Below are 25,470 nucleotides of genomic sequence, written 5' to 3'. Positions count from 1 at the left end.
AAGTAATTGTGTTTTCATATTTCGTGGTGGGTGGGCGGGGGGATAGGGGGGGGGGGGGGCTGTACCAAGACTACAAATGAAGGAGTCAAGAACAAACAAGTAAGACCTTGGTATTATGTGACGTCGTTGCTTTCAAAGAGAAGCCGGACAAGCTACGTGATATATGCAGCTAGCGAAGAATCTGAGCTTTTATTGCAGCTAGCGTTTCCATTCCGTCTCCACTTGTTTGAGGGTGCTAATGATACACTTGCATCTTAAAAAATTTTGCTGTTTGGACATTGTTGCACATTAGTATAGTCTAATTGTAATTAGAAAACTTAGTGGCAATCAATTAGAGCTGAAAAATAAACAGCCCAGTCACAGAAAAGTCACTCACTTAGCATGTCCTTTAGAAACGAAGAATAGGGTAGTTTCCTTCATCAAAGTAAACCAAAGGCATTGATGGCGATTCGTTACCCACCATTAGTGTATTCATAATATACAAATTATTTGGTTTCATAATTCCCAGTTTAGACGAATGACAATGGTCAATGTTAACTGCATTTGAAAAAGGCCAGATTGGCACAGATACACAAATTATTTGGTTTTTGAAATACCGGTTTAGACGAATGGCAAGGGTCAAATTTTAACCTCATTTGAAAAAGGCCAGATTGGCGCCCATGCGATTCCACTCCATGTGACGTCACAGGGACCTAGTTTCTATATGAGTAGATAGGAGTTTTATATCGTCTGAGATTACCAATGCATGCATGAGGCACAGAGTTCAGGGAAACATCTCTTAATAATCACCTATTAATATTGCCTAAGGTTGGAAAGTTTCCTTCGTTTGATAAGGTATCAATAATCCTTATATAAGCCAAGCACTACCTACCAGCAGGTAACTCTGTTACCTGCTAGCAGCCTGCATCGCAGCAGCGCAAACATACTCGCCCCAAGGTCACCTCAAAGGGCGGAAGCGGGAACCAGAATGACGTCACAAGGGCTTTTCCCAGCATTTGTACTTAGCCGTCGCGTTTTCATGCGATTGAAATTTTTCACTTTTCATTTTATCGCTAAAAATAGATATCGTCATTTAAAATCTAAAAGCGTTAAATGCATACTCCAGGAGTAATAATCTTTCAATTTAGGCAATAAAAAAATAACAGGAAACCACCCTTTTGACGCAGGTAGGCCAAAAAAGGTCAGTTGGTGAGACGGGATAGAGATGAAATATGGTTCAATTGTTCTCATGTAACTTGATATTTTCTTTGAAATCTGCGACGTAGTTACTTTTAACGTGGTTATTACCCTAAGACGCTGAGATTTCCCCCGATGATTGTTTGATCTCTAGGGAAGAGTCGCGCTATGTGCCAGTCGTTCTTCGCCTTTTTCATTTTCCACGGCTGAAATTCTGCTACGTTACCCCTGCGAGAGCTTTCAAACAAAATGGTTCATGAATAGGACAAGTGTCATAGAGCGACGGCGCATTCGCAGAGAGAGAATCTGAACTCCTTCCACTTTTATGGGACGCTGCATTCCCTGAAGCTATTATTTAAAATTTCGGATCCAGATCCGATGTCCTCCGTGACTTTGGATCCGATGTCTCCGATGAAAGGCAATATCAGCGCATATTTGGATCTGAAGTATCCAATCCGACCATCCCTAGATTATATTCTACTGTTTATTGTGGTTAACTTACAATAGTGACTGAATTCTTAGCCAATAGCCTGAAGAAAGAAAGAAGGCTTAAGAAAGGTCTCCTACATTTCCCTAATTCTCAATTAAAGTGTAAAGGATGAGAGGCTGATTTTTTTAAATAAAGACTTGGGGTATACCCTTTGACCCAGCATTTGGGAATAATTTTTGGCCCATGTGATCCATCTCACTAAAAATCACTGTGCAGGCAAAAACATAGCATTAGGCATAAGATACACATTGCTCTCATAAATGTGCATACTTGAAATGGCGTTACATAAATAAGAATTTTTACATCAGACATCGTATCAGTGTAAATGACAAGACACAGTGTAAAAATTATTTTAGGAAGGTGGCGTGTTCCTCTAGGATATTTGGAAGAGATATTGGTGGAATCAAAAATATGCCCAAAGTGTTTTCATAAAATTCAAATATTCCTGTAAACAGGTAAATTCCTGTATTAATTCTTTAAAGAATATCACAATTACTCGCCAAAATCTTCCGCTCCCTCCTGCATGGACAACCAAATTCTGCATTTTGTGATACATCCAGGCAACCTAGTCAGACATTCCCGCAATCATCTTTTTATCGTCCATCCCCTTGAAAAATGATAGATCGAGGTTCCACTGTAACTCGCACATCAATTTATCAATTGAAATTGCCATCACTGTAAAAGTTGACCTTTCTGATAATTATTCTACCCTGAAAATTTCATTAATCTAGCATGAATGGTTACTTGGAAAATCAAGATCGTGTGTTCCACAAAAAATGGCGACATAGATTTTTCACGAGCAGGACATTTTTCAGAATATAATTATGAAATAACCAAGAGGGTTAGTGGAAAAAGAGGGTAGACCGTGAGGGTATAAAGTACCCTCTAACTTTTTCATAGAGATTCCAAACACAGTTAACTCTCCATTATACGAAGTCAGCAGGAACAGAAAATTGGCACTTCACCATATCGCATTTTGCAATTTCAAACCTTTTTAATAAGACCTATCACTGATGGAAGAATCGCTACACTACATAAGTGTAGTGTAGCGTCAACCTCAACCAAAGCACATTGGTGAGGCCCCTACCAAGGGGAACCGTCACCACTTGGCTTACTCACCCCATCATCAACATATCTGCAATAGACAAATGATTTTTGCCACAAGAAGCTCGAGAAGGCGATGAATTTATAAGAGGGAAAAATACGGTTACTTATCTATATCATTCAAACTCTATAGCACTAGGTAATAAAAGAGAAAAGGTGAAAGAGCCCATTTCAAATGTCTGTAGAATTCAAAAACTAGAAATCTCAAAAGCATCCCTCCTTATCCCTTGGCATAACCTCAAATATTTTTTCCATTCATATTTTGATTTTCCAGAGTATTTGTTCCCAATAACTTTTGCCAGAAATAGAACTTGATTACTGGAGCTTGGTCATCACAAAGCTGTCACAATCACTCACACAATTATTTATAGTGACCAGAATTTATCCAAAGGCTGAAAGCAAGCCAGAGCATTAAAGTAAAACGTCCTTTGCATTGTAAGAAGCTACGAACGGAGAAACATAGGAATGGTGAGCAGCACTGGACCAAGAAGTATGATGGATCCACTGCATTCAACTGCTTCACACATTCCTAAAAACATGTAGCCTGAGCATTATTCACCGTGCGGCATGGCATTAACCAGCCCATCTCGCTGGTGTCAGAGAAAAGCAAGGAGGGAAGGTGGGCGGACCTGAGCGAGCAGGAGCTGAGCCGTGGCCAGCTGCAGGGCAAGGCGTGCGCCCTCGTCCTTCGCCTTGGTGCTCCTCAGCAGCGCCACCCCTGCACCTGCCTTGCCCTCGCGAGCCAGCGCTGAAGCCTCCACCAGCACTGCGTCCGTCGCTAGCTCGGGGTGCTCCTGAGCCAGTTTCCCACACAGCTGCTTGCACTGGTCAGTCTGCATGGAAAGAAACAATGCAACTCATCTTACAAATAGAACAACGCATCTCTCCTCTGAATGGAAACACTACTACACTACTAGCACACCATCATGTACACATTAGTACACACAGCAGACTCTCATCGATACATTACACAATTATATTACAAAATTATTAATGCTTTGAACAAAGAGGTACGTTCATACATGTAGTTAATGCAATACATTAAGTAAATGATAAATTTTTCGATGTTAACATGTTGCAGAATGGCCACAGAGACTTCCATGTTTCCACATATTATGGCAAAATTTACTTTTTTCTAAGTATACTGGGACTAGCCACGGTGATAACTTTACTGGAGTCACCCACAATGCACAAATTGTGCGAAAGATCCACAAGGATAAAAATCATTTGCCTTGACCAGGATTCAAACCTGGATCCCCAAGTGGCCAGTCCTGGTATACTTAAATTCCTCAAGAGCGACCGCCCCTATGTGCTCAAAGTTTGGGCTTTTTTTTGGGTTTTCCGGCTGCGGCGCCGTGCGCACGATTTGGGCTGCTCATGGCATCATATGCTCAGCAGTCCAGCAACACCTTGTCCGGTGTAGTCCAGTGTAATCTCCACGGAGGACAATGACACCTCGCAATGAGGCTAAACTGGCAAAAGCACTTGGCCTGAGGAAGGAGGGGGATGCAATGGGTTCGAATCCTCGTCAACGCAAATGTGGAATTTTTGCAAAACTTACTCTGCTTATTTTAATATTAGTTCTGTATGTTCGCATTTGCCTCTGGTGTATTTGAGAATGTGCTTTCATTGATTTAGATTAGTTTTATACCATTCAAATTCAAACTTTTAAAGTATTTTTTTAATGAACGTGATTCACTCTTAGAGATAACTTCAGAGTAGGAATAAAATTTTACTAACAAGGGGAGACCACGCACCGTCCTCCACCTTTTTCAATGCTGTATTTTTTTATGTCATTCAGAATGGCGAGCACATTTCAGAAGTGGTGGTGGTTCCATTGTATGGGCCTTAGTTTGGCTGTAATCAATCAATTTCCGAGCAGTACTTTTAACAAGCCTTATATAATTCCAAAATAGTACACTTCCTCACAGGTGGGTCAGTTGGGGTAGTGGTTAGTGTCGTCATCTCTCACCCAGGGGGCCAGGGTTCAAGCCTTTGTTGCGCCAGTATATTTGCAGTCTTCATTTCCATCATACGGCATCATGTATTTTATTAATTTTAATTGCAGCAAGTATAAGCATGAGAGAAATGATATTACTTTCACGTGATATGCAATAATAATGAAAGTTTTTCGGGACAGAAACAAGTTAAAGATACAGTAAACTCTTGATTTTACGAAGTCAGTGGGACCGGAAAATTGGCACTTCGTAAAATCGAGTTTCGTAAATTCAAACCTTTTTCATAAGTCACGAAAAAAATGTTCGCTTTTGTTTCTTCCGCCGTTTTTTGTCTTTAGTGGTCTTATTTAAACGTTTTCGGTGGTTATTCTCGGTATAATTCATAGAAAAGGCTTTTTGCTACCGATTAATGATGTGAAAAATCGTTAAATAATTATACCACCATAAAATTCCCATTTCTTGTTCATACTTCAACATCAGCGATCGCTAAAGAAATTCCCGACCAGTTTAGAAAACGTAATCAAATAATGAATTGCAATGTTTATTATAAGAATTTACAGTAATAAATTTGTGGTTAGGAGCCAATAGCTACTATTAAGTATGCAAAAGATAGATATTTGTTTCTGACACCCACGGAATTTTAGCGGCAGCCGGCCTAACCGCCATTTATGTCGCCCTCTATCGCTCAGTGACGAGAAAAAAAGAAAAACAAGGGTCTTAGCCCGTTTCCAAAATAACCTTCGTAAGTTAATATTTCGAGTTACTTCGTATTTTCAGCAGAATGTGCTCTATTTTCACTGAGATTCAATTACGATCATAAATAACGTAGGATGTGATTATCTTCTGGCGAATATTTGAAGTATATTCTGTTTGAGTTCTCCGTCCGACTACTGTGTTCCATCATCTTCGCAGACGTTGCCATAAAAGACTTAATTCTTCATCAGGACTGTATTCTTCATACCGGGTATGAGGTGATCTGTTCATATAGTATGTTTCTCTCCTTTTATGCCGACAGGAGCAAGGTTCCAACCGGAAAACGACAGGAGAAACATCTTACAGTATCGGAGAAATATAGATAGAAACGTTATTATCCACATTGATTGTTTTCCTACAAGAGACGTTTTATCATTTCTCAACGTGGTTAAGTATTGGTTCACTAGCGTGAATTCCCAAAAAATGACACGCAAAAACCTGTACCGTCACCTCATTTAGTTTTCGTGTTCCTTTCTCCGCCGTATTGAAAGTTATGTAAAGGATCATTGACATAGAGAAAAGATTTTCTTAGTTTTAGCACTAAAAAATAGTCGCGCCATAATCGTAAATAAATATAGTGTGGAAAGAGCAAAGAAAATAATTTCAATTGAAAAGTCAGCTGAGAAGAAGAGAGACAATTATAAGCGCGGCACCATTTTCCCGATAGTGGAAGATACTTCTTCCGCCTCTCTCCGGTGAATAACTTCCCCCCGTTGCAGGTAAAGATGAACCATGCCCTTCTCCACAATCGGGGAAAGTTCCCAGTGGGTGGGGTGAATAAGAGTGGGATGGGAATTGCCTGAGGGAAGAAGTGTGGTCATCACAAGGACTGGTGAAGGGGGCAGGACAAAGAAGGGTGGGGAAATGGCCTTCAGCTCTGCCTCAGTCTACTTTTGGGGGCCGTATTTTTTTGCGACGCACACAAGCTCAGTCACCTTAGGGAGGGAGTGAATGGGAAATGCTGGGGAAGGAGGGGTTTGGGATGCGTAAGGTGGGTGTCAGCAAGATCAGCCAAAGGCGGCAGGAGGGAAGGGACAAAGGCTTTTGAAAGACAGAACCCCAGCATGGGAGAACGGGGAAGCGCGTGAGAAGAAAGTTCATGGTTAGACTTGGAAGTGCGTCTTCATTACGAGAAGCCTGAAGTATAAATTGGCGGTAAATAGAGCCTAATACTTTAGATATTTAAGTTGTTCATTCACAAAGGCCAATATATACACGAAAAGATATTATGGCGCGGATTGCATGTATCAACGTCCATTTCGGGATGTTATTAATTTCTGTTCCCATTTATAAAAGTAGCAAATAGATTTGAAAGAATGATAATTATGAATAAAAATATCTAAATCGATATCCAAACGCACATGAGCAAAATAGATTAATGTATACATACCGATCCATCGCAAGTAATACTGCTCAAGCTTCTTCCGGTACAGGACTTTAAAATCTTGGATAATGCCTTGGTCCAAGGGCTGGGACTTGCTAGTCGAGTTCGGGGGTAAAAAGAGGACTCGAACAGTAGCCAATTTTAGATCTTCCACGTATTTATGAACGGTGGCATTATCCATTATTAAAACAATTTTGCTGTTCTCTCCAGCAATTTTTCTCTGTAGGCGTATAACCGTTTGCTGGAAAATTTCTCGGGTCATCCAGCTGTTTTTATTTGCATGGTAAAAAACGGGGAGGGCTTCCAATTTTACATGTTTTAAGCACCGTGGCCTTTCAAATTTCCCAATGACAACGGGCTTATTTTGTCCGTGCCCGTTTGGTTGACGCACAGCCCCACAGTAACACGCACTTTACTCTTTTTCCCCCCATGGCACCTTTTCCCTTTGAAACCCAGGGTTGCGTCAGGTAATGCATTAAAAAATAGTTTCAGGGGCCAGCGAGGGTGAGCTCGTCGAGGAAAGGGTCCCGGATTAGGGACCCTTCGAAGTTCAAGTTCTCTCCAAAGTTGCATTATCATTTACGATTTCGCACTTTTGATGGACCACAGTTGGAAGCGCTGATTTTTTAGCTACTTACGCCGGCGTAACTAGTTTTGTTGACAAATTTTTCGCCGTAGTTCGTATAAACGAATGCCATTTGTTCCTAGGGACCGAGCCGAGGTTCGTAAATTCAAAAAATTTCGTATAATCGAAACTTCGTATAATCGAATAGCGCCATGTATTTAGCATAGGCTTTTCACCGGGACCGCAATATCACTTCGTATAATCGAAAACTTCGTAAAATCCTGCTTCGTAAAATCAAGAGTTTACTGTATCAACTTGAATTTAGACCTATTGGTAGAAGTGAAGACAGAATTTATAGGTCAGTAGGTTCTAGTGCAATATAATGGTAATATGTATGTATATTTTTAGGCGAAATCACAGAAATTGTCTGAGAGAAGCAATTGTAAGTTACAGTCATGGCACAGCCATTGGCACAGCGAGGGGGAGATCAAAGCCCTCCCACAAGTCAGATAAATTTTTTAGTTTAATCCATTTTGATTAATTAGATTAAATTTACTTACACTTTGAACTACTACATATTTCTCTACAGGCTATGCAATAACAAAATCAATAGCCCATTCCTTATACATCTTTTATCCTTCGATACTACCCTCAATTTCATGAGGAAAACCAAACATTTCCATTTAAAATTTTGCTGTAGATATTTCACATTCAATGCACCCATTATCAATCAGACTTCTGGACACACATAACTTAGTGGAACCATCAGTAGATATTCATTTTCACTCTGCTTTTATCTAAAAGAAAGAAAGAAAGAAAGAAAGAGAAAAAAGTCTGGCAAAATTGATGTCTTTTTATTATGCAGATTTCATCTCTTTTAGCTAGATAAACTGAATGCATTTCTTATCCATGTTCTTGACCATTTTTTGGTATTGATATATTTTACATTTCTTAACATGATTTTAATCATATGTTATATTTTAACTTTTAATATTGATCACATGTTATCCTTTGCTAACCTTTACTTTTTTAACACATTAAATAATGCTTATTAATGTTTATGTGCTTCTTATATATACTTAATTATGTAACACTATGTCCATATGCTTATTTATGTAACACCTTTTTTGTACATTCGGTTACCACCCATAAGAATAAAAAAGAATAAATAAATATTATATTCTTTACAATTAATTATATTAATTATTATAATAAAAAAACGTAAGGACTGATAAAATATCCCTCAGAAAGCAGCAAAACTCACCATTTTGAACCATTTACCTTAAAATTTCAATAAATATGTTATAAACAGCGTCGCTCAATGAGTCGCGTCACGGCTGTCTTCCATCTAGAGTAGTCGTCTATCCGTAGGTCTCCACTCTAAGGAGAGTAAAAAAAAGAAAGAGCAACAAGTGGTACATATCACTGATTATATGGACCTTTCGTGATAATCTTAACATCTCCAGTGATCATCTGCCTTAATCAAAAGTAGTTACGCATACACAGCGGTCGTCATATCTTTTAGGTTTCGATATCCTCCTACAGCAAATTTGAACTAAGAGCGATATTCGTGTTCTTAAAGGAGCCTAAAATATTAATGAGAGGCCACAGGGGGAAGCAATACTTAGATTCGCGATGTTTTCAGTTTCACGCTCAACAGTGCAACATCATTTCAATCGTTCCTGTATTCATTTTTGCAACTCTATCTATCTGATTTCTTCTATCATAATTTTCTTAACAACCTTTTCTGATAAATGTGTTAGAGGTTGCACCGTCATTGATCAGTGCTGCACCGATTGGTTTAGAGTAGGGATGGGTCGAATAGTAGATTTCTCGAATTTGAATATCGAATTCGAATATCAAATCATTGCTCGATATTCGAATACCTCGAATTTCGAACAGCTCGAATACTAAACTATGAATGTGAGAATGTTTGACTAGGTCGCCTATGCAGCAGGAAATCCAAGATTTTGGCGAGTAATTGTGATTGCCTTTAAAGGATTCAAACAGGAATTTAGCTGATTAATGGAATATTTTAATTTTATGTAAGCAATAGGGTAGTTTCCTTCATTAAAGAAAACGAAAGGCATTGATTGTGATTCGTTACCTACCATTGGTGTATTCATAATATAAAAATTATTTGGTTCTAGAAATACCGGTCTAGACCAATGGCAATGGCCAATTTTATCCTCATTTGAAAAAGGTCAGATTGGCGCCAATGCGATTCCACTCCACGTGACGTCACAGGGACCTAGTTTCTACACGAGAGGATAGGAGTTTTACATCGTCTGAGGTTACTAATGCATGCATGAGGCACAGAGCTCAGGGAAACATATCTTAGTAATCACTTATTAAAACTGGCTAAGGTCGGAAAGTTTTCTTCGTTTGATAAGGTAAGGTTTGGTAAGGTATCAGCGCTCTGAGCCTCGCCCAAGGTCACCTCACAAGGCGGGAGGGGGAACCAGAAATGCGTCACACGGACTTTTCCCCATCATTCCCACTAACGCGTCGCGTTTCCGTGCACTTGAAAATTTTCACTTTTAATTTAATCGCGTAAAATAGATATTGTCCAATAAAAATCTAAAAGTGTTAAATACGTACTCCAGGAGTTCGATATAAGCATATTTCGATTATAAACATATTTCGATTTAAGCAATAAAAAATAATAGGAAAGCACCCAATTTGAGCATTACGCCAAAATGCTAAGCCCCCGTCGTATTTCTTCGTCTTTCCGGCATTTATTTTCCTGCGTAAAATGCTTAAATTAAGTCATAAATATGTCGTGTTTGGTCTTATTCTTTCTTAAATTACACGCATATTACTAATATTTCAAACCAATAAAAGTGTAATAATAATTGCCGAAAGTCACTGTTAGACACCTTTCGGGCTAGTAGATGACTCATGCAGCAGTTGACCTCCAGAAAGGGGGAAATTCGAAGCAGGTTGGTAGAAAAAGGTCAGCGGGTGAGAAAAGGGGGTGGGTGCGAGACACGTTTTTATTTTTCTCGCGTACTTTGATATTTTTTTCGAAGCTAAGGTCTTCGTAATACGATCCCTGTGCGAGGTCGGATCTGTTGTTTGATATCGGAGAAGAGGAAATCGTCAGAGTGGGTGAGGCGAATGCTGATAGCAGATCGTGGGAAATGCGCCAATGTCACTATCCCAAGGCACTGAGTTCCTCCCTGTGGTAGTTTCATCTCCTGGGGAAGATTCAAAATAAGTGCCTGTCGTTATTAGCCACAAAGGACACATGGTAAACCACACATAATATGGTGCCAAAATGGTTTAGTTCGAAAAGGAGTTAGGGATCGCACGAAAGACAGCGTAAATTAAGGAATTTTTTAGCGTATATTACAATACCTTTGCTGCAGTATAAAAGGAAAAGTCTTTTGTTATTTCATGTACGTACTTATTCAATGCACAAACTGAATAATGAATAATCTGTGATGTAAAAAATAACAATAAATTGAAGGATAATAAAAATTATAGCCGCTCCTGAATGAGACAAAATTTCTACTCCTTCCATATTATGCAATATTTTTTGGCTCTAGCTAGTATTACATGAAAGGCGATGTTGTATAAGACATCATCAATCTTTAATTTTTCAAAATTTTCCCGTACTTGATTTATTGTAAATTAAAGATCTCTTTTCAAGCTGACATTTTCAAAGCTAATTTCCTTAATGTTCTCTTTCCTCCACCTTGTAGTAGGCAAGGATTCCAATTTCCTTGAGTAATAAGAGGCATTATCTACCACTATAATTGATCCATCGGGTAAGTTTGCAAGAAGTGAATGCTCAAACCATCTCTCCTAACACTCGCCAGCCAGATCATCCATTGAGTTCTTTTTGTACAGAAACACATGCGATGCTCCTTTTATGAACCCTTTTTCCGTCCCGGCATGTATAATTGCGAATCGTCCTCCTCAGGAAGTGGGGGCCTTAAGCCCAGTACTTGGTCCAGCAAGAAAAGCTTGACGCGGAGTTTCTATTTGTTTGACTCGCCAAGTCATGTTCACTGTTTGTCCAACATTGATCCAAGTTTCATCTGTGAATACAATCGTCCTGTGTTCGCGGCGATATTTTTTTAGCTGCCTTAAATAATTCTGCCGCCAACGAATAATATCATCCCTTTCGATAAGGATGCTTCTTTTCTGGGGGTAAAAAGAGGACTCGAACAGTAGCCAATTTTAGATCTTCCACGTATTTATGAACGGTGGCATTATCCATTATTAAAACAATTTTGCTGTTCTCTCCAGCAATTTTTCTCTGTAGGCGTATAACCGTTTGCTGGAAAATTTCTCGGGTCATCCAGCTGTTTTTATTTGCATGGTAAAAAACGGGGAGGGCTTCCAATTTTACATGTTTTAAGCACCGTGGCCTTTCAAATTTCCCAATGACAACGGGCTTATTTTGTCCGTGCCCGTTTGGTTGATGCACAGCCCCACAGTAACACGCACTTTACTCTTTTTCCCCCCATGGCACCTTTTCCCTTTGAAACCCAGGGTTGCGTCAGGTAATGCATTAAAAAATAGCCCAGTTTCAGGGGCCAGCGAGGGTGAGCTCGTCGAGGAAAGGGTCCCGGATTAGGGACCCTTCGAAGTGCTTCGGCGAAAAGTAGTCAAGTAGTCTTCGAAGTACGTTCACAGCAGTGCAAAGGGTTAATTAGGGGTGTACGAAATACTCCGCGCGACCTTCCTGACATGTTAAACTACGAATTATTGTCGATGCTATGTTTACGAACAGGCACGTAAATAGGGGCATAATGTCAGCCGCGTTATTTTAACTGAACTCCTACTCCCCCTAAATTCCCACAGTGAGGTTTTTGGCGACCCATTTCTCTCCAAAGTTGCATTATCATTTACGATTTCGCACTTTTGATGGACCACAGTTGAAAGCGCTGATTTTTTAGCTACTTACGCCGGCGTAACTAGTTTTATTGACAAATTTTTCGCCGTAGTTCGTATAAACGAATGCCATTTGCTCCTAGGGACCGAGCCGAGGTTCGTAAATTCAAAAAATTTCGTATAATCGAAACTTTGTATAATCGAATAGCGCCATGTATTTAGCATAGGCTTTTCGCCGGGACCGCAATATCACTTCGTATAATCGAAAACTTCGTAAAATCCTGCTTCGTAAAATCAAGAGTTTACTTATTATAGCAAATACACAAATCGGCATAACTTGAATAGTATATCCGTTGGACCAATGAAATTCGGCAAATGTGTACATCTTGGTATTTCTCACAATGCCCAATGAAAATATGTTTTGTATATAGACTCAAGTTCGATATATGTCGAATCTACTTTTTGTTAAAATATATCGAAATGCTATAACATGTAGTATTTTACATCCAAGGGCATAGTTGACCAAGAATTATGTAATAGATGACCATAGACTGGAAATAAAATCAATATCGTTGCAGATTTTACAGTACAGTTGTCAGTATAATCGAAAGATCGATTCGATAATTATAGCAAATACGAAAATTGGCATAACTTGATTACTTTATAATTTGGACCAAAGAAATTTTGTGAATGGGTACATCTTGGTATTCCTCACAATGCCCAATAGAAATATGTTAAATATGCAGCTGGGTATTGGTATTAATTGGTCTCAGGTCTTTTATTTTTTTAAATCTGTTATAAATTGCTTATGTTTATTGGGTTAAAACCCTTACGATCAGAGTGTGAGTAGCTACAATCATAGAGAAAGGTCTAAATTACAAAAAAATCGGCCTTATTAAATAACTTCACCGGTCATTATTAATTAATTTCTCCCCATTACGTAAATATTAAAATCAAAACAATCTCTCGACGCTTGTACCATCGTGGTTACTAAGACGACCTTAAGTATTGTTGACGGCGAAAAATCGTACTCTCCGTACATTTCATCCATTTAAACGATATTATGAGTTTTTTTTCCTTTTTAAGCAACTCATGGGCACATAACTCGGAAACACGTGACACAACAATGCTCCCAACCCCCTAATTACCCGCTTGATGAGTTCAAGCGACTATCGACTTGTTATAACTAAATGCAGAGCAATTTTCCCATCAATCCGATGCTCCATAAGGATCAGGTAAAATCGGAAATACAGAAAGAGTAACAGAAAACAAAAGAGCGATTCGCCGGGGCGTGAGACTCCGCCGTAGACGAAATATAGCTCGCATTGCATCGCTGGCCGCTCACCGGGCGGCTGGGTCGAGGCCCCGGCGAGGAGTGGGCCAATTGCCGGCATGCCTTCCCCCTGACGGGCGGCAAATTGACGAATCGGGCATCTTTGATCGCTGATATCTCGACTCACAGGTCACGAGGGCACGGGAAATTTTACACATTTAATTTTTTTGCAATAATCTACAAATGTGCAAAGTTTGAAGCAAAAGTGGGCGTTACACTCCGTTAATGTTCCTTGTTAGTTTCCGCGATGGGACCTAAACACCCAAGGCTAAGTGTCTTATTTCCCAGCCGCTTGCTTCCTTTCGTGTATCAATGTATTCAGATAAAAACACTGCTGTTACGACGTATGAGTATTCTCTGTATAGGATATCAAACGAATGGATATATATTTCATAGTACGCATCGACAAAAAGCTCCTTTTACGCCCGAGAATTTTCCCTCTGCGAGCAAGAAAAAGCAAGAAGCCCGGCCAAGCGGCACCGTAATATTTTTTCTTAATATCAAAACCTTGTAACTTGCTTCAGAATTGATGTAAGTTAACGATTTTTTCACCAAAAATAACTTTGCAGTTTTCTTCCCATTTGATATGCAGCATATAGGGACCTACAACGTAAGAAACATAAGTTAGTAAGCGACTACTTTTTACCTTGCAGAAATCAAAATTTTCTTGTCCTAAAGGGTGTTACGTCGGCATAACAACATTTTAACTCAATCATTGTACAATTGCTGGAGACCTTAAAAGAGAAAATAGTGTGAAGAATATTTTGCAGAAGATTCAATTCAATACAGACAACGGTCAGGCAGAAATTGCGAGAAGAAGATTAAGTAAAAAAAACACATGTTTCTCACGGAAATTTGACGAAATGTTTTTTACAGCTTTTGTTATAATTTTTATCGTAAAACTATTGGCATCAATGAATGCAGCATCTTTTTCTACATTAGAATGCAATTTTTAATCAGTGCATAACGCAACATTAATTTTCGTGCTGTTACTGACAACACTGCGCTCCCGGCCTTATGGAGATAAACATGGGAAACGATTCTCCATAAGAGCCCATACTGTCAACTAAATGTGGAACGCTCTATAGCGAGAACTATCTATTTTTGGTTAATCATAGGCCTTTTGAAGATTGTCTGCCAATCAGTACGTCTAATGCAATTATTGCTATACGCCTATTTCACTAAAACCAGCTTACCCTGTAGGTAATGTTTACACAGCAGTCCCTCATCCTTGAGAGATATCTGTCGTAATGCTGAGCACATACTGTGGAAGGAACTTCTAGGCCTCACTATAATTGATTTATTTTACACGTAAAACTTAGGCTGTTTAGCAGTACAAATACTGTCAGTCACCACTATCACAATATGCCGTACTTGCTACACTGGGCTTCCGCTGTGATCTTCAAACGGTGGGCCACAACATGCACGTGTGGAAGTGGGTGGATGGATGGATGGGAGGGAGGCACACACACCTGATTTGTGTAGAATGCCAACAGGCAGTTGTTGAGCGCAATGCACGCTTGCTGCCTTGACGTCAGCCGATGCTCCAGTCCCTCTGCCGTTGCGGCTCGCATCCGCTTCTTGGAGTCGAAGACATTGCCATCACGGTTGAATGCCACCAGGTTGTTGGAGGCCACAGCCAACAGACTCGGGTCAAGGCCACTAGGTGGTGCAATGCTTTCCCCCTCTCCCTCCCCACTGCGTGGTTTGCGTGTGCTCTGCAGTACCGAGTTGTACAGGGCCTGCGCCTCTTTGCCACGCCCCTGCGCCTGCAGACAGTAAGCCCTCTGAATCCTAGAATTGAGAGAGGAAAGGAGCTCATGAGGATGACTCATTGCCCTGCCTGCTGCTGTGATTTCACAAGAGAGAGTGTAGCAATCAAAAAGCAATGCAGACAAAGAAATCCATGTACACGTCCAATCCATTCCCCAATTTAGCCCCACTGCCCTCCCATCCCCCCCCCCTTGTGGTGACCACCTCCAAACAACACGACGCTCTCTCAGTGAGCGCGCACTGCCCCTTGCCCCCCCCCCCACCCAAATCCCCGCATGCTCAAGAGATCCCTAGGAGGACCACCAAATTTTACCTCCGTGTCACTCGAGGTCCAAAGAGAGATGATGACAATTGCCCCTCAGAAGTGGACTATAATTTGTGCCCCCGCAAGTAGTGGAAGAAGAAGAAGATGGTGTGCTTTACGCTTGTAATAGTGTTGTTAGCACGTTAGCTGGGAGCCATCACAGCATACTTGTGGCATTATGACTTAAGTTGGGCATTATGTGAAGGGGGTTTCCAGTTGGGGTAGGACGTGAAAGTGGTTCACTGCGACCGTTTATTTTGTCTTGTGAAAAACAAAGTACTAATATGTTAATTTTGAAATGGTTTTTTTTGTGTATTCCAGTTATACTTTAATTGCAGAAGCAATTGTGGTGAACATTTGAGGGAGTAATTTTGTGAATTTTGGATAAAGGTATATGTGGGATTTATTTTACGAATTTTCTTAATATTTTGCTTTGGTATTGTGTGGGTTCCATGAGTTGATTGACTATTCTATACTGTTATTTAAGTCAAAAAGTTTTTCTTCTTGGAGGGGAGTGATGTAATGACTGCTCCCCACCTCTAGCCAACTTTCGTTTGCTGCTTGCTGTAACTGACTCACGAACCCACGGTAGGAGTGAGCCCTCACCTCAAGGGGTGGGTGTGGGAAGGTGCTGTTGTTCTGTCGCAAGGCAGATGCATGGATGGAAGGCATGTGGAAGAAGAGTCAGTCAGTTTTGCAGCAATGTCATAGAGCATACGTCTTTGTCTCGTCAATTCATCACCCCGTTCCCTTGATGCATCTTTGACGAACCTCCCGATAGTCGATTGATTTACATAGTGTAAATTTAGCTGAAAAATGCCACGTAAATTTTTAGTATTGAAAGCGGCAATTTTGATAACTATTGAAAGTCCAGGCACATGTCTGCAACACTGCATGATAGGATAAAAAAAATGCTGCAAAATCTTTTTTTCTTTACCTCCTATGCTCAAAATATAGGTGCGTCTCTTACACACGATTATTTGGTAAATCCCTTTTTTTTATGAAATCACTCATTTTGGGAGAAAAAACCCCTGATTTTTCTTTGATGCAAACACTAGCTAGTTTATTTTAGCAACGATCACTAAAAAAGTAAAACATAACTCTGCAAATTCTGCATACTTTCCTGAGGACTCAATGATGACTTAGTATGACAGGATAAGGAAGATATCTTCTCCTTAGATGCCGAAATTGTTTTTAGCATTGACTATGAAATCTCATTCAGGGCTACACATTTTTCTAGTGTTAGCACACAACATTCCGGCCAACCCCCTCAAAAATAACCAGAGAGGTAGTACGTAGTAGTGAACATTGCACTGAGTGAGTGCTTGGGTGGCCCCTTTTCCTTTGCGCGCTATGCGGCGTACTTTGCTTCATCCACTTAATCCTGATCCCACTCAACTTGGCAATTTCTGCTTTGGAAAAGGATACATTCCGCTCCACATCATTATTTACTTTAATTCCTTTCTCAATAGAAAGAGTTTTCTGCGACCTTTTCACTTTAGAAGGTTCCACATTTCTTGCTTATCTTTCCTTAAATAAACCCTTACTGGGGCAAGGTGGATCCAATCTTTCAGGTTATGGCATCATGTTAGAACAAAATATACCTCCACTGTGCAATGCTACGACTTTGTTCACGCAAAAAAATAGAATAAGAAAAATATTTTCTTAACATTTATAAAAATATTTCTCCATAGTTTATGAATAATTTAAACTTTTCCTATGGTTATTTAAGTATACCGGGACTAGCCCCAGTGATGACTTTGACAGAGTCACCTGCAATACACAAATTGTGCAAAAAATCCACAGGGGAAAAATCATTCGCCTTGACCGGATCCCTCGATTTCCGGCCGAGTGCTTTAGCCAGTTAAGCTACTGAGGCGTCATTCTCCCCTGTGGAAATATGTGGACCATACCAGACAAGGTGGTAGGGACTGCCGAGCATATTATGCTACTAGCAGTCCAGGCCGTGTGCATGGCGCCACAGCCGGAGAGCAAAGCCCGAACTTTGAACACGAAGAGGTGTTCCTTCTAGACTAAACAATAAAGGATGAAGGGCAATATCCACTGATATTTGGATCCAAGATATCTGATCCGACCATCCCTAATAATAATAATAATAATAATAATTGTACACACATTCTTACTGCTTCGTGTCATACCTGGTTTCCGATAACCACTCATCCGTGGCTGCAGGACCACAGATTCAGAAAAGTGGTTTGCATGAATGCTTCAAAACCGCTGGGTGGCGTCAGAAATTACACTGTCACGCACCACACCATGTAGTCGAGTCTCGCACAAGTTGTCTGGGATGCAACTGCTGCAGGATGCAGATCCGTGATCACTGAGTGTGATGCTAGGAAAACAGGAGCACGGAACTCTCGTGAAGGCAATGGGTGTGCAATTACACCATCGCGCAGCAGCGGTTATTAGAAGCCAGGACTTATGGAAAATTGTCTATGCAGCAAATTGCCCTGCTATGACTTAAGCTATCTCTACTTCCACTTCCCTCACTGCCTTCACTTCTACCTTTCCCTTCCTCTCCAGTCTGACCTTCACTTGATGCGGAATAAACATGCCTGAGAGCAACGAAATCTCTGGTTCCTTTGGGCCATATTCAACCGCATGCAAAGCCGCCAATATAATTGTGAATTTGCAATATGATGCATGCAATTAAAGATTACGATTGGTTAAACATTGAAGAATCTTTAAAAATTAATCAAGAGTTTTTTACCACCACTGATCATCGCTACCACTGCTACAGCAGACATCCAACAAGACTTGAAACATTCCTTATCAGCAAGTAAATAAAATAATTCCATTTCACGAAGAGAATTCTAATAGAATATTTAGTCCAGTGTAGCCTACCATTAAAATGCAAATATCCTGGTGCTTTTGTGTAATTTTTTGTTGTTTAAAGATCACGGAAAACATTGAGAAAGGAGGATTTGGGAGTGCTCCTATGGATGGGTCCACTCCACACTCCATCAACCAAAACCATGCCATTCATTGGGAAAATGTGAAGATCATCTCTCGAGAGAAGAAATACTGGGAAAGGATTATGAAGGAGGCCATAAAGATCCGGCTGACAGAAAACATTATCAATAGAGATGGCGGTTACTCCCTCAGTCACGTATAGAAAACCCGTACAGAATGCATAGAATCCGATTGGCTAATACCAAGGACCAACATCATTGGCCAATATCAGAGGGAACCTGAGGTCCCGACACCACTATATGTAAGACAAATACTTTCTGAGAAACGACATTCAGCCCTGAGGATGGAGGACGACTCGTACCCCGAAATGTCGGCAGCCATGTTTTGGAGATCACCTGGTGGGGCACCCAAACAGCCTTCACTACCAACATGGATAGTGACTTCCAGGTGAACATGAAGCAGGCAATGCATGCAGCGGAATATTATACCACAGAAATCCACTTTGTCAACAAAAATTAAGATGTGCTTTACATGTCTGAGTTTTGACTGGAGGAAGATTTGGAGTATAATGGACCAGAAATGGACTGCCCTCAATGAGTGCAGTGTAGCATCAGACACCCAAGAAAAATACATCTTGTGAGGTGGTAATAGAATAGTAGGAAATGACATTTTGAGAGAAAGTAGAAACATGCATCTTTCTGCATTTCATGCTTATTTTGCAAAAGAATACATAATGTAAAAAATGTTTTAAAAAATTTGTAATTGCTTTAAATTTACTGTAAATTGCTTAAATTTCACTGTAAATACCATATAAATTCATAGAGGGAAATGAAACAGATAGGAAAACACAACACAGAATGTACGAAGAAACAGTGCTGTGGCCGATGAAAAGAGCCAGATATCAGAGGGTAGAAATGTGGCATGAACCCAGAACTTTCCAATTATCCACTGGACGCTCCACCAGTACTGCTGTGATTCACGCTTAGATTCACATTCATGATTTTGGAAGGGGTTTATGGAACTGAAAACCCTCTCTCTTGGGCCCACCAGAGAGTGACCCCTTAACCCCTCAAGCGCGGCAGGCATTTAATTAAATCCCATCTCAGCGGCCGGATGAGATTTAAAAATCTTCGCCTTTTTGGTATACTATCATTCAATAATTTATATCTTTCATAATATACAATCAGTATCGTTGATAATTTTTGTAAACTTGCGTATTATAATGCGCTACTATATTATAATTTTTCGAGCGATTGGAAAAAATATTTGTCGTTTTATGTATCTCTTTTTATGAACTAATGAATAAATTTTCAATTTTGAAAGATTTTTATTTGGTTTCGAATATGCTACGAGATCTCTAACATTCCATCCATTTAAAAAATACAACTACATGATGTAATTTAGTTATTTGGGGTTGAAAATTTCATAACAGATTGGATACTTTCAATAGGATTACCCGTTTCGCCTCCTTGAAAATTTACCACTCCGCCCACTTCTCTGACTTTGTTCCATTATTACCGTATCATTTCATATAGGTAATCACATGCTAATGTTTCAAACATTAATATCCAAATATTCAAACGATTTACCTTAGAAAATCTGCTCTGACATGATTTGAAGCAATCCAAACATAATCCCACTGCACATTTTTCACAACAGTACACGCAAACTCTTCATTTCCCATGTTACGCACAAACTGCACACCTCCTTTGAGACTTTTATTTCTTCCCAGCTGCAGGAATTGTCTTTAGGAAATCAACTTTGTGAGTCTTGGTACTAAATTGTGTAATGAGTGACGGCCAAGTCCAAACAGTTCGTATGACGTTGGATATTTCAAAAATATTATCTCGCCCAATGGCACGCGAAATGATAAGTCAAATTTTTATACGTGTTTTTCCTGTGAACAACATATGAATTTAGGACTGCCTCATTCAATAGTCTCCTAAATAGCTTCATATATCACTTGTAATGGCGTTTTCTTTCCATTACGTACGAATGCAATAACAGGTCCTTGAAATTCACCCCACCAATGATTTTACTATAGCCTAATACACAAACAGACTTCCGAGTCTCTTTTTTGCCTTTCAATACTATTCACATTTCGTAGGATCCCCAATTATAAAAAAATACCACACACAGGAAGTACACTCGATGAGAATTTCAGCATCCTGCCTGAATGAACACCACACAGCATGAATGACTCTGGTGGACTGGGTGGACTGAAGCTCGTGGTTCAGAAGCTCCCTCAAGAGACGAGAAAATATCTCGAAGGGGCCCTGGTATACGCTGACTGTTTAGATGGAATCTTATCTTCGTTGATTACTGTCCAGAAAAAAAGTAAAAAAATAAATGCAGAGCGAAGCACATGGCCCCTTCGCTTAGGACGCTTAGGACTAATGAGGCGGACCAAACACATTTGGGGCTCGAGGTGACGACAAACAAGGAGAAGACGGAGAGATGGCATTGAGCTTAGAAGATACCATATCTCAAGCTAAAGTAGCTGACCCTTCTAGACGTCTCTCGAGCAGAATAGGCGGAAGTTTTCATGATAGAACAGCTGAAAGAAGGCGATGAGTTTTTGGACCGAAGTCGTCAACGCGCTGGTTTAAAACGGAATTTTATCGAAGCATTTTTAAAAAATCTTGAAGGCATAAAACCGCTATGAATATTTTATTGGAAAGGAAAAACATTTCTTCAAAAGATAGAGCAATTAGTTTTAATTTAACATACAATATCTGGTGGAGAAAAAATATTATAAACAGTAGGTCAGGAAGCGTACTGTGTACGCATGACGGCGGCATACGAAATTTAAAGGGCGCGTACTGGGTACGCATGACGGCGTTGAGGGGTTAATGGCACTCGAGCAGCCCACAACAGGATGTAGATAGACACTCATTTCCGAACGTGATTCTCCTACTATTATGTATGGGAAGCAATTGGGGCAGGGAAAAATTAATACCGAGGTTTTCATGAAAGTTTGCCGCATGGGGTTCTTTACACTGGGGTTTTACTGCAATGACAGATTGTACTTTAGGAATGAGGAAATTACTAAATTTTCACAGTCCCAGTTGAAGAGAAAGAACGAAAGAGACCTGATGATGGCCAGTTCCTCGTCGACATCCTCCTCCGACGCTCCATCCTCCTCGAGTGTCTCACGGCACAGCCGCTCTGCCTCACGCAGCTTTCCCTCCGTCTCCAACCACTTGCACTCCCCCAAAAGTCGGCAAGCACCATTGTACGCCAGCTCATAAGTGTGGTCCCTTGGTGGTGGCACATCATGCAAAACTTTCTGCAAATGAAAAAGAGAGACTCTAGAATGTGAGAAGTGGAACCACTGAGCCAGGGACACCATTCAGAGAGCGAGTAGGGGACATAAAATTAAACTCAGAATCTCAGGGCAGTTCAGAGCTGTCAAACTTAATACATAAATATTCACTTCAACAGCCACCACCACAAGCTTAGGGTAACGCCAAAGTATGTGAATGTCAAAATAAGGTCATTGCTGGCATCTAGTCTCACTGTCAAGAAAGCTGAGAGGAACTTGGCACAGGTAAGCCAGAAGAATCTCCCCCTCTTCCACTACTTATTGCTCCCTCATTAAGAAATCACCAGTTCTGTGCATTCTGTGGAATGGTCATTCCAGAATGACTAAGCTAGGGCATGAAAGGGGGAAATTGCTTCCAAAACACTGGTGGTAAGCCACAAGAAGGTCACAAAACTTTGTCAACTCCAGATACATCAGCTCAGAGACAACAATAACTCCAGGTTTAAATTCTATTCTCAAATATAGAACCTATCGCAATACAATTTTTCTGACCAGCAGCATCAGCTGCTTAGTGAAGGATTAAAGTTAGGGATGGTCGGATCGGATACATCGAATCCAAATATCCACGGACACATCAGATCCAAAGTCGTGGAAGACATCAATTCTGGAACCGAAATTTGGAGTTAAAGCTTCAGTGAATGCAAAGCTCCATTAGAGTGGAAAAGAGTTCCAATCTCTCTTTGCATGTGCCAATACATACAATGCAATGCTTATCCTACTCATGAACATTTGTTGTTTAAAAGCTCTCAGCTTACTTAAAATCTATCCAAGGAGATCTGCAGATTTATAAAAAATGCATGGCACATGAATGACAAATGTTTATTTTCTTTGAAATGGGATTGCCTACTACAGCATAATCCCGATCATATGTGCTAATGATGGGAAGAGGCAGCACGAATAACAGGAAAACACTAATAATCCAAACTGTTACTTAAATTTCATGTAATTTTCACCATTCATGTAAATCAAACAATTTATTATTATTTATGCAGATTGTCTGTTATTTTAGGTTGCTCTCCAAAATCATTTACAGCAATCTTTTAAGTGGTGATAATGTGATTGTACTGCCATTCCTACCGCTCCGTGCAATGCCTCGTTTCCAAAAACTGCACACCCATGTCTGCGAGATCACGGATTCAGAAAATTGGTTAGCATGAATGCTTCAAAATCGCTGCGCGACGTCTGAAACTACACTGTCAGGCACCATGCTGTGTCATTGTGTGTCGTGCAAGTTGACTGGTATGCAACTGCTGCGGGACATGGATCTGTGATCACTGAACGTGATTGTGCACCGCAATGCTTGGAAAACAGGAACAGGGTACTCCCGTGAAGGCAACTGGCATGCAATCACCCCATCGTCCAGCACTGGTTATGGGAAAACAGGGCTTAAGGCAACTTGTCTACGCAGGCAAGTGCCTTGCTATGACTCATGCTACCTCTACTTCCACTTCCCCCGCTTCCTTCACTTCTACTATTCCCTTCCTCTTCAGTCTGACCTTGACTAGTCACGGTGTAAACATGCCTGAATGCTACGAAATCTCCAGTTCCTTTGGGCCGTATTCAACCGAATGCAAGCGCGCACACTCCTCGCAGTAACGGAGGGCACGATAGTGGATCCGTTCCACATGGGACCTCTGCGGCATCCAGCTGGGGCAAGGGACGCAACGTCAAAGCCAACAAGGGCAGAATGATCGATGAGAATCTCGCTTGGCATCCATGGCTCCCTCCTCTGCACCGATTCCTAGGGTTTCGGGCACTACCTTTTTTTGCCGCATTCTGGCCGCCCACCGGCCAATGAGGGCACTCTGCTAGGAACATGGTGTGAGGGGAAGGTTCGTCACGGGGGTACGTGTTTCAAAGTGGGTTTTGCCCATGTTACGTTGGGGCACAACAAGGTTTTGAGTGGGAAAATGGAGCAAGCAGGGAGTGAGGGAAGTGAACAAGTGTCTGATTTTTCGCCAGGATTAGTGAGCACTTAGGTTACCAGTCTTCCAATCACAGGCTTCATGTGAATGTGTCCTCATGGCACACGGACCAATAATTGCGTTTCGAATACATGCGCGTGCATATAAGTGCGTGGAAGGTGGGTGCGTATGACTGACATTGGAACATTATCGACCCATTAATTTTTCTTTTGAACCGTCAATCGTAGTTCTACAATCAAGTTTGAGAGATTTTTACGGTCTTATGACGAAATTCACAGCTTTTTCCAGATTTTTTCACAGCAGACAAAATTCATAGCTAATTCACGGTTTTAAGGTTTTCACGGTTGAGTTGGTTGGGAAATGTACTAAGTTGTCTCAGTAAGTAACATGTGGAACTTAGTTTATGGCTCAAAAGATCAGTGTGTAGGGTCTAATAAAGGTTTGAACTCAAACATACACCCAGAAACTGACGAAAAGACACTTGCTCCATTGATTTATGATTGCTCTCAGTAAGTAGGCTTGATGAGAGATTTTTAGTGGTGGAGAAATGAATCAATTTGCTTTTTTCAGCATTTATAATTAAATGGTTTTCATTGGCCCACTCACCAAGCCACAACACGGATAAATGAAGGATAAGTGATCCTAGGGCAGGGTAGCGGGCCTTCAGGCCTGCTACCTGACAAGACCGTCATGCGTGGTGAAGAGCCACATCCTCCATGAGGTACCCCTGGTTTTTACAGAACATGATGGATCCAGACCTGGCTGGTCGATAAACTGCTCCCTTCACTACGGTGGACCCCTGCACCACGGTGACCACGGCTGTGGGGCGCAGGGTTAGACATCTCTAGCAGGGGTGACTCCGGAAACCAGGTGACCTCTGGTTTTATTAAGCCCATTTCACTCATGCAAGCGGGGCTCTGTGTGGGTGGACCTTTCAATTCCCTAGCTACTCGTGGGACCAACTATGAATTGAGTTAAACCAAAAACTTCAACAGAGGCTGCCGAAAGGCAGTCTCTGCATTTATCTGGGCAGGAGGAGGAGGCCCTGTTGATGAGCCCCTGTGGGGATCAAGATGGGAGAAATTCAACCACCCTGACAACGGGGGGCCATTCGGGGATCCCCACCAAAGCTGGCCCTACTTCCGACCCCTTGGGGGAGGAGGAGGGCCAATATCAGACTCCTCGGAGTCGACACTTAAAGAGGCACCCCATACTCCCATGGCAGTGGAGTCCGACTCTGGTGCTTCCACTTTAGGGAGTGTGGCCTCTGATATGAGGAGGCTCTTCACCGAGAGCAAGAACACCGCTAAGAGGGATAAGAGGCTGCGGAAGAGGGAGAGGCAAAGGGCTGCTAAGGATGCCAGGGGATCTGCGTGCCACCCCCTGCGAAAGGGTGCACTATTGGGGACAATGTACCCAGCAGGGGCCCCAAGCGGGGTGCGGTTGGTGCGGAGACCCCAAAGGCTGCGGCAAAATGGAGCCGAACCCCTGGAGACACTCCATCCAGCGAGGTGCGGGAAAACAAGAGGGTCAAACCCTCATATGCCGAGGTCACCAAGGACCTCAAGAGGATGGCCATCGTTCCTCACAACTACCCGGTA

General features: G+C 41.2%; 1 protein-coding gene across 1 annotated transcript in view; it reads right to left on the bottom strand.

Moving 5' to 3' along the window:
* The window catches only part of LOC124155322 (signal recognition particle subunit SRP72), a 122,538-nt gene that overhangs the window by 44,405 nt on the left and 52,663 nt on the right, over positions 1 to 25,470 (bottom strand). Inside the window, exons 5-7 of the mRNA XM_046529038.1 lie at positions 21,712 to 21,908; positions 15,081 to 15,402; positions 3,400 to 3,603 (exon numbers count right to left, since the gene is read on the bottom strand). Of these exons, the coding sequence (XP_046384994.1) occupies positions 3,400 to 3,603; positions 15,081 to 15,402; positions 21,712 to 21,908 (723 nt within the window). The remainder of the gene's footprint in view (positions 1 to 3,399; positions 3,604 to 15,080; positions 15,403 to 21,711; positions 21,909 to 25,470) is intronic.

Source organism: Ischnura elegans, chromosome 3, assembly GCF_921293095.1.
Source record: "Ischnura elegans chromosome 3, ioIscEleg1.1, whole genome shotgun sequence".
In the NCBI taxonomy this organism is placed as follows: Eukaryota; Metazoa; Arthropoda; class Insecta; order Odonata; family Coenagrionidae; genus Ischnura; species Ischnura elegans.
Note: the sequence above shows the minus strand (reverse complement) of the source record. Positions and strands in the feature narration are given on the sequence as shown.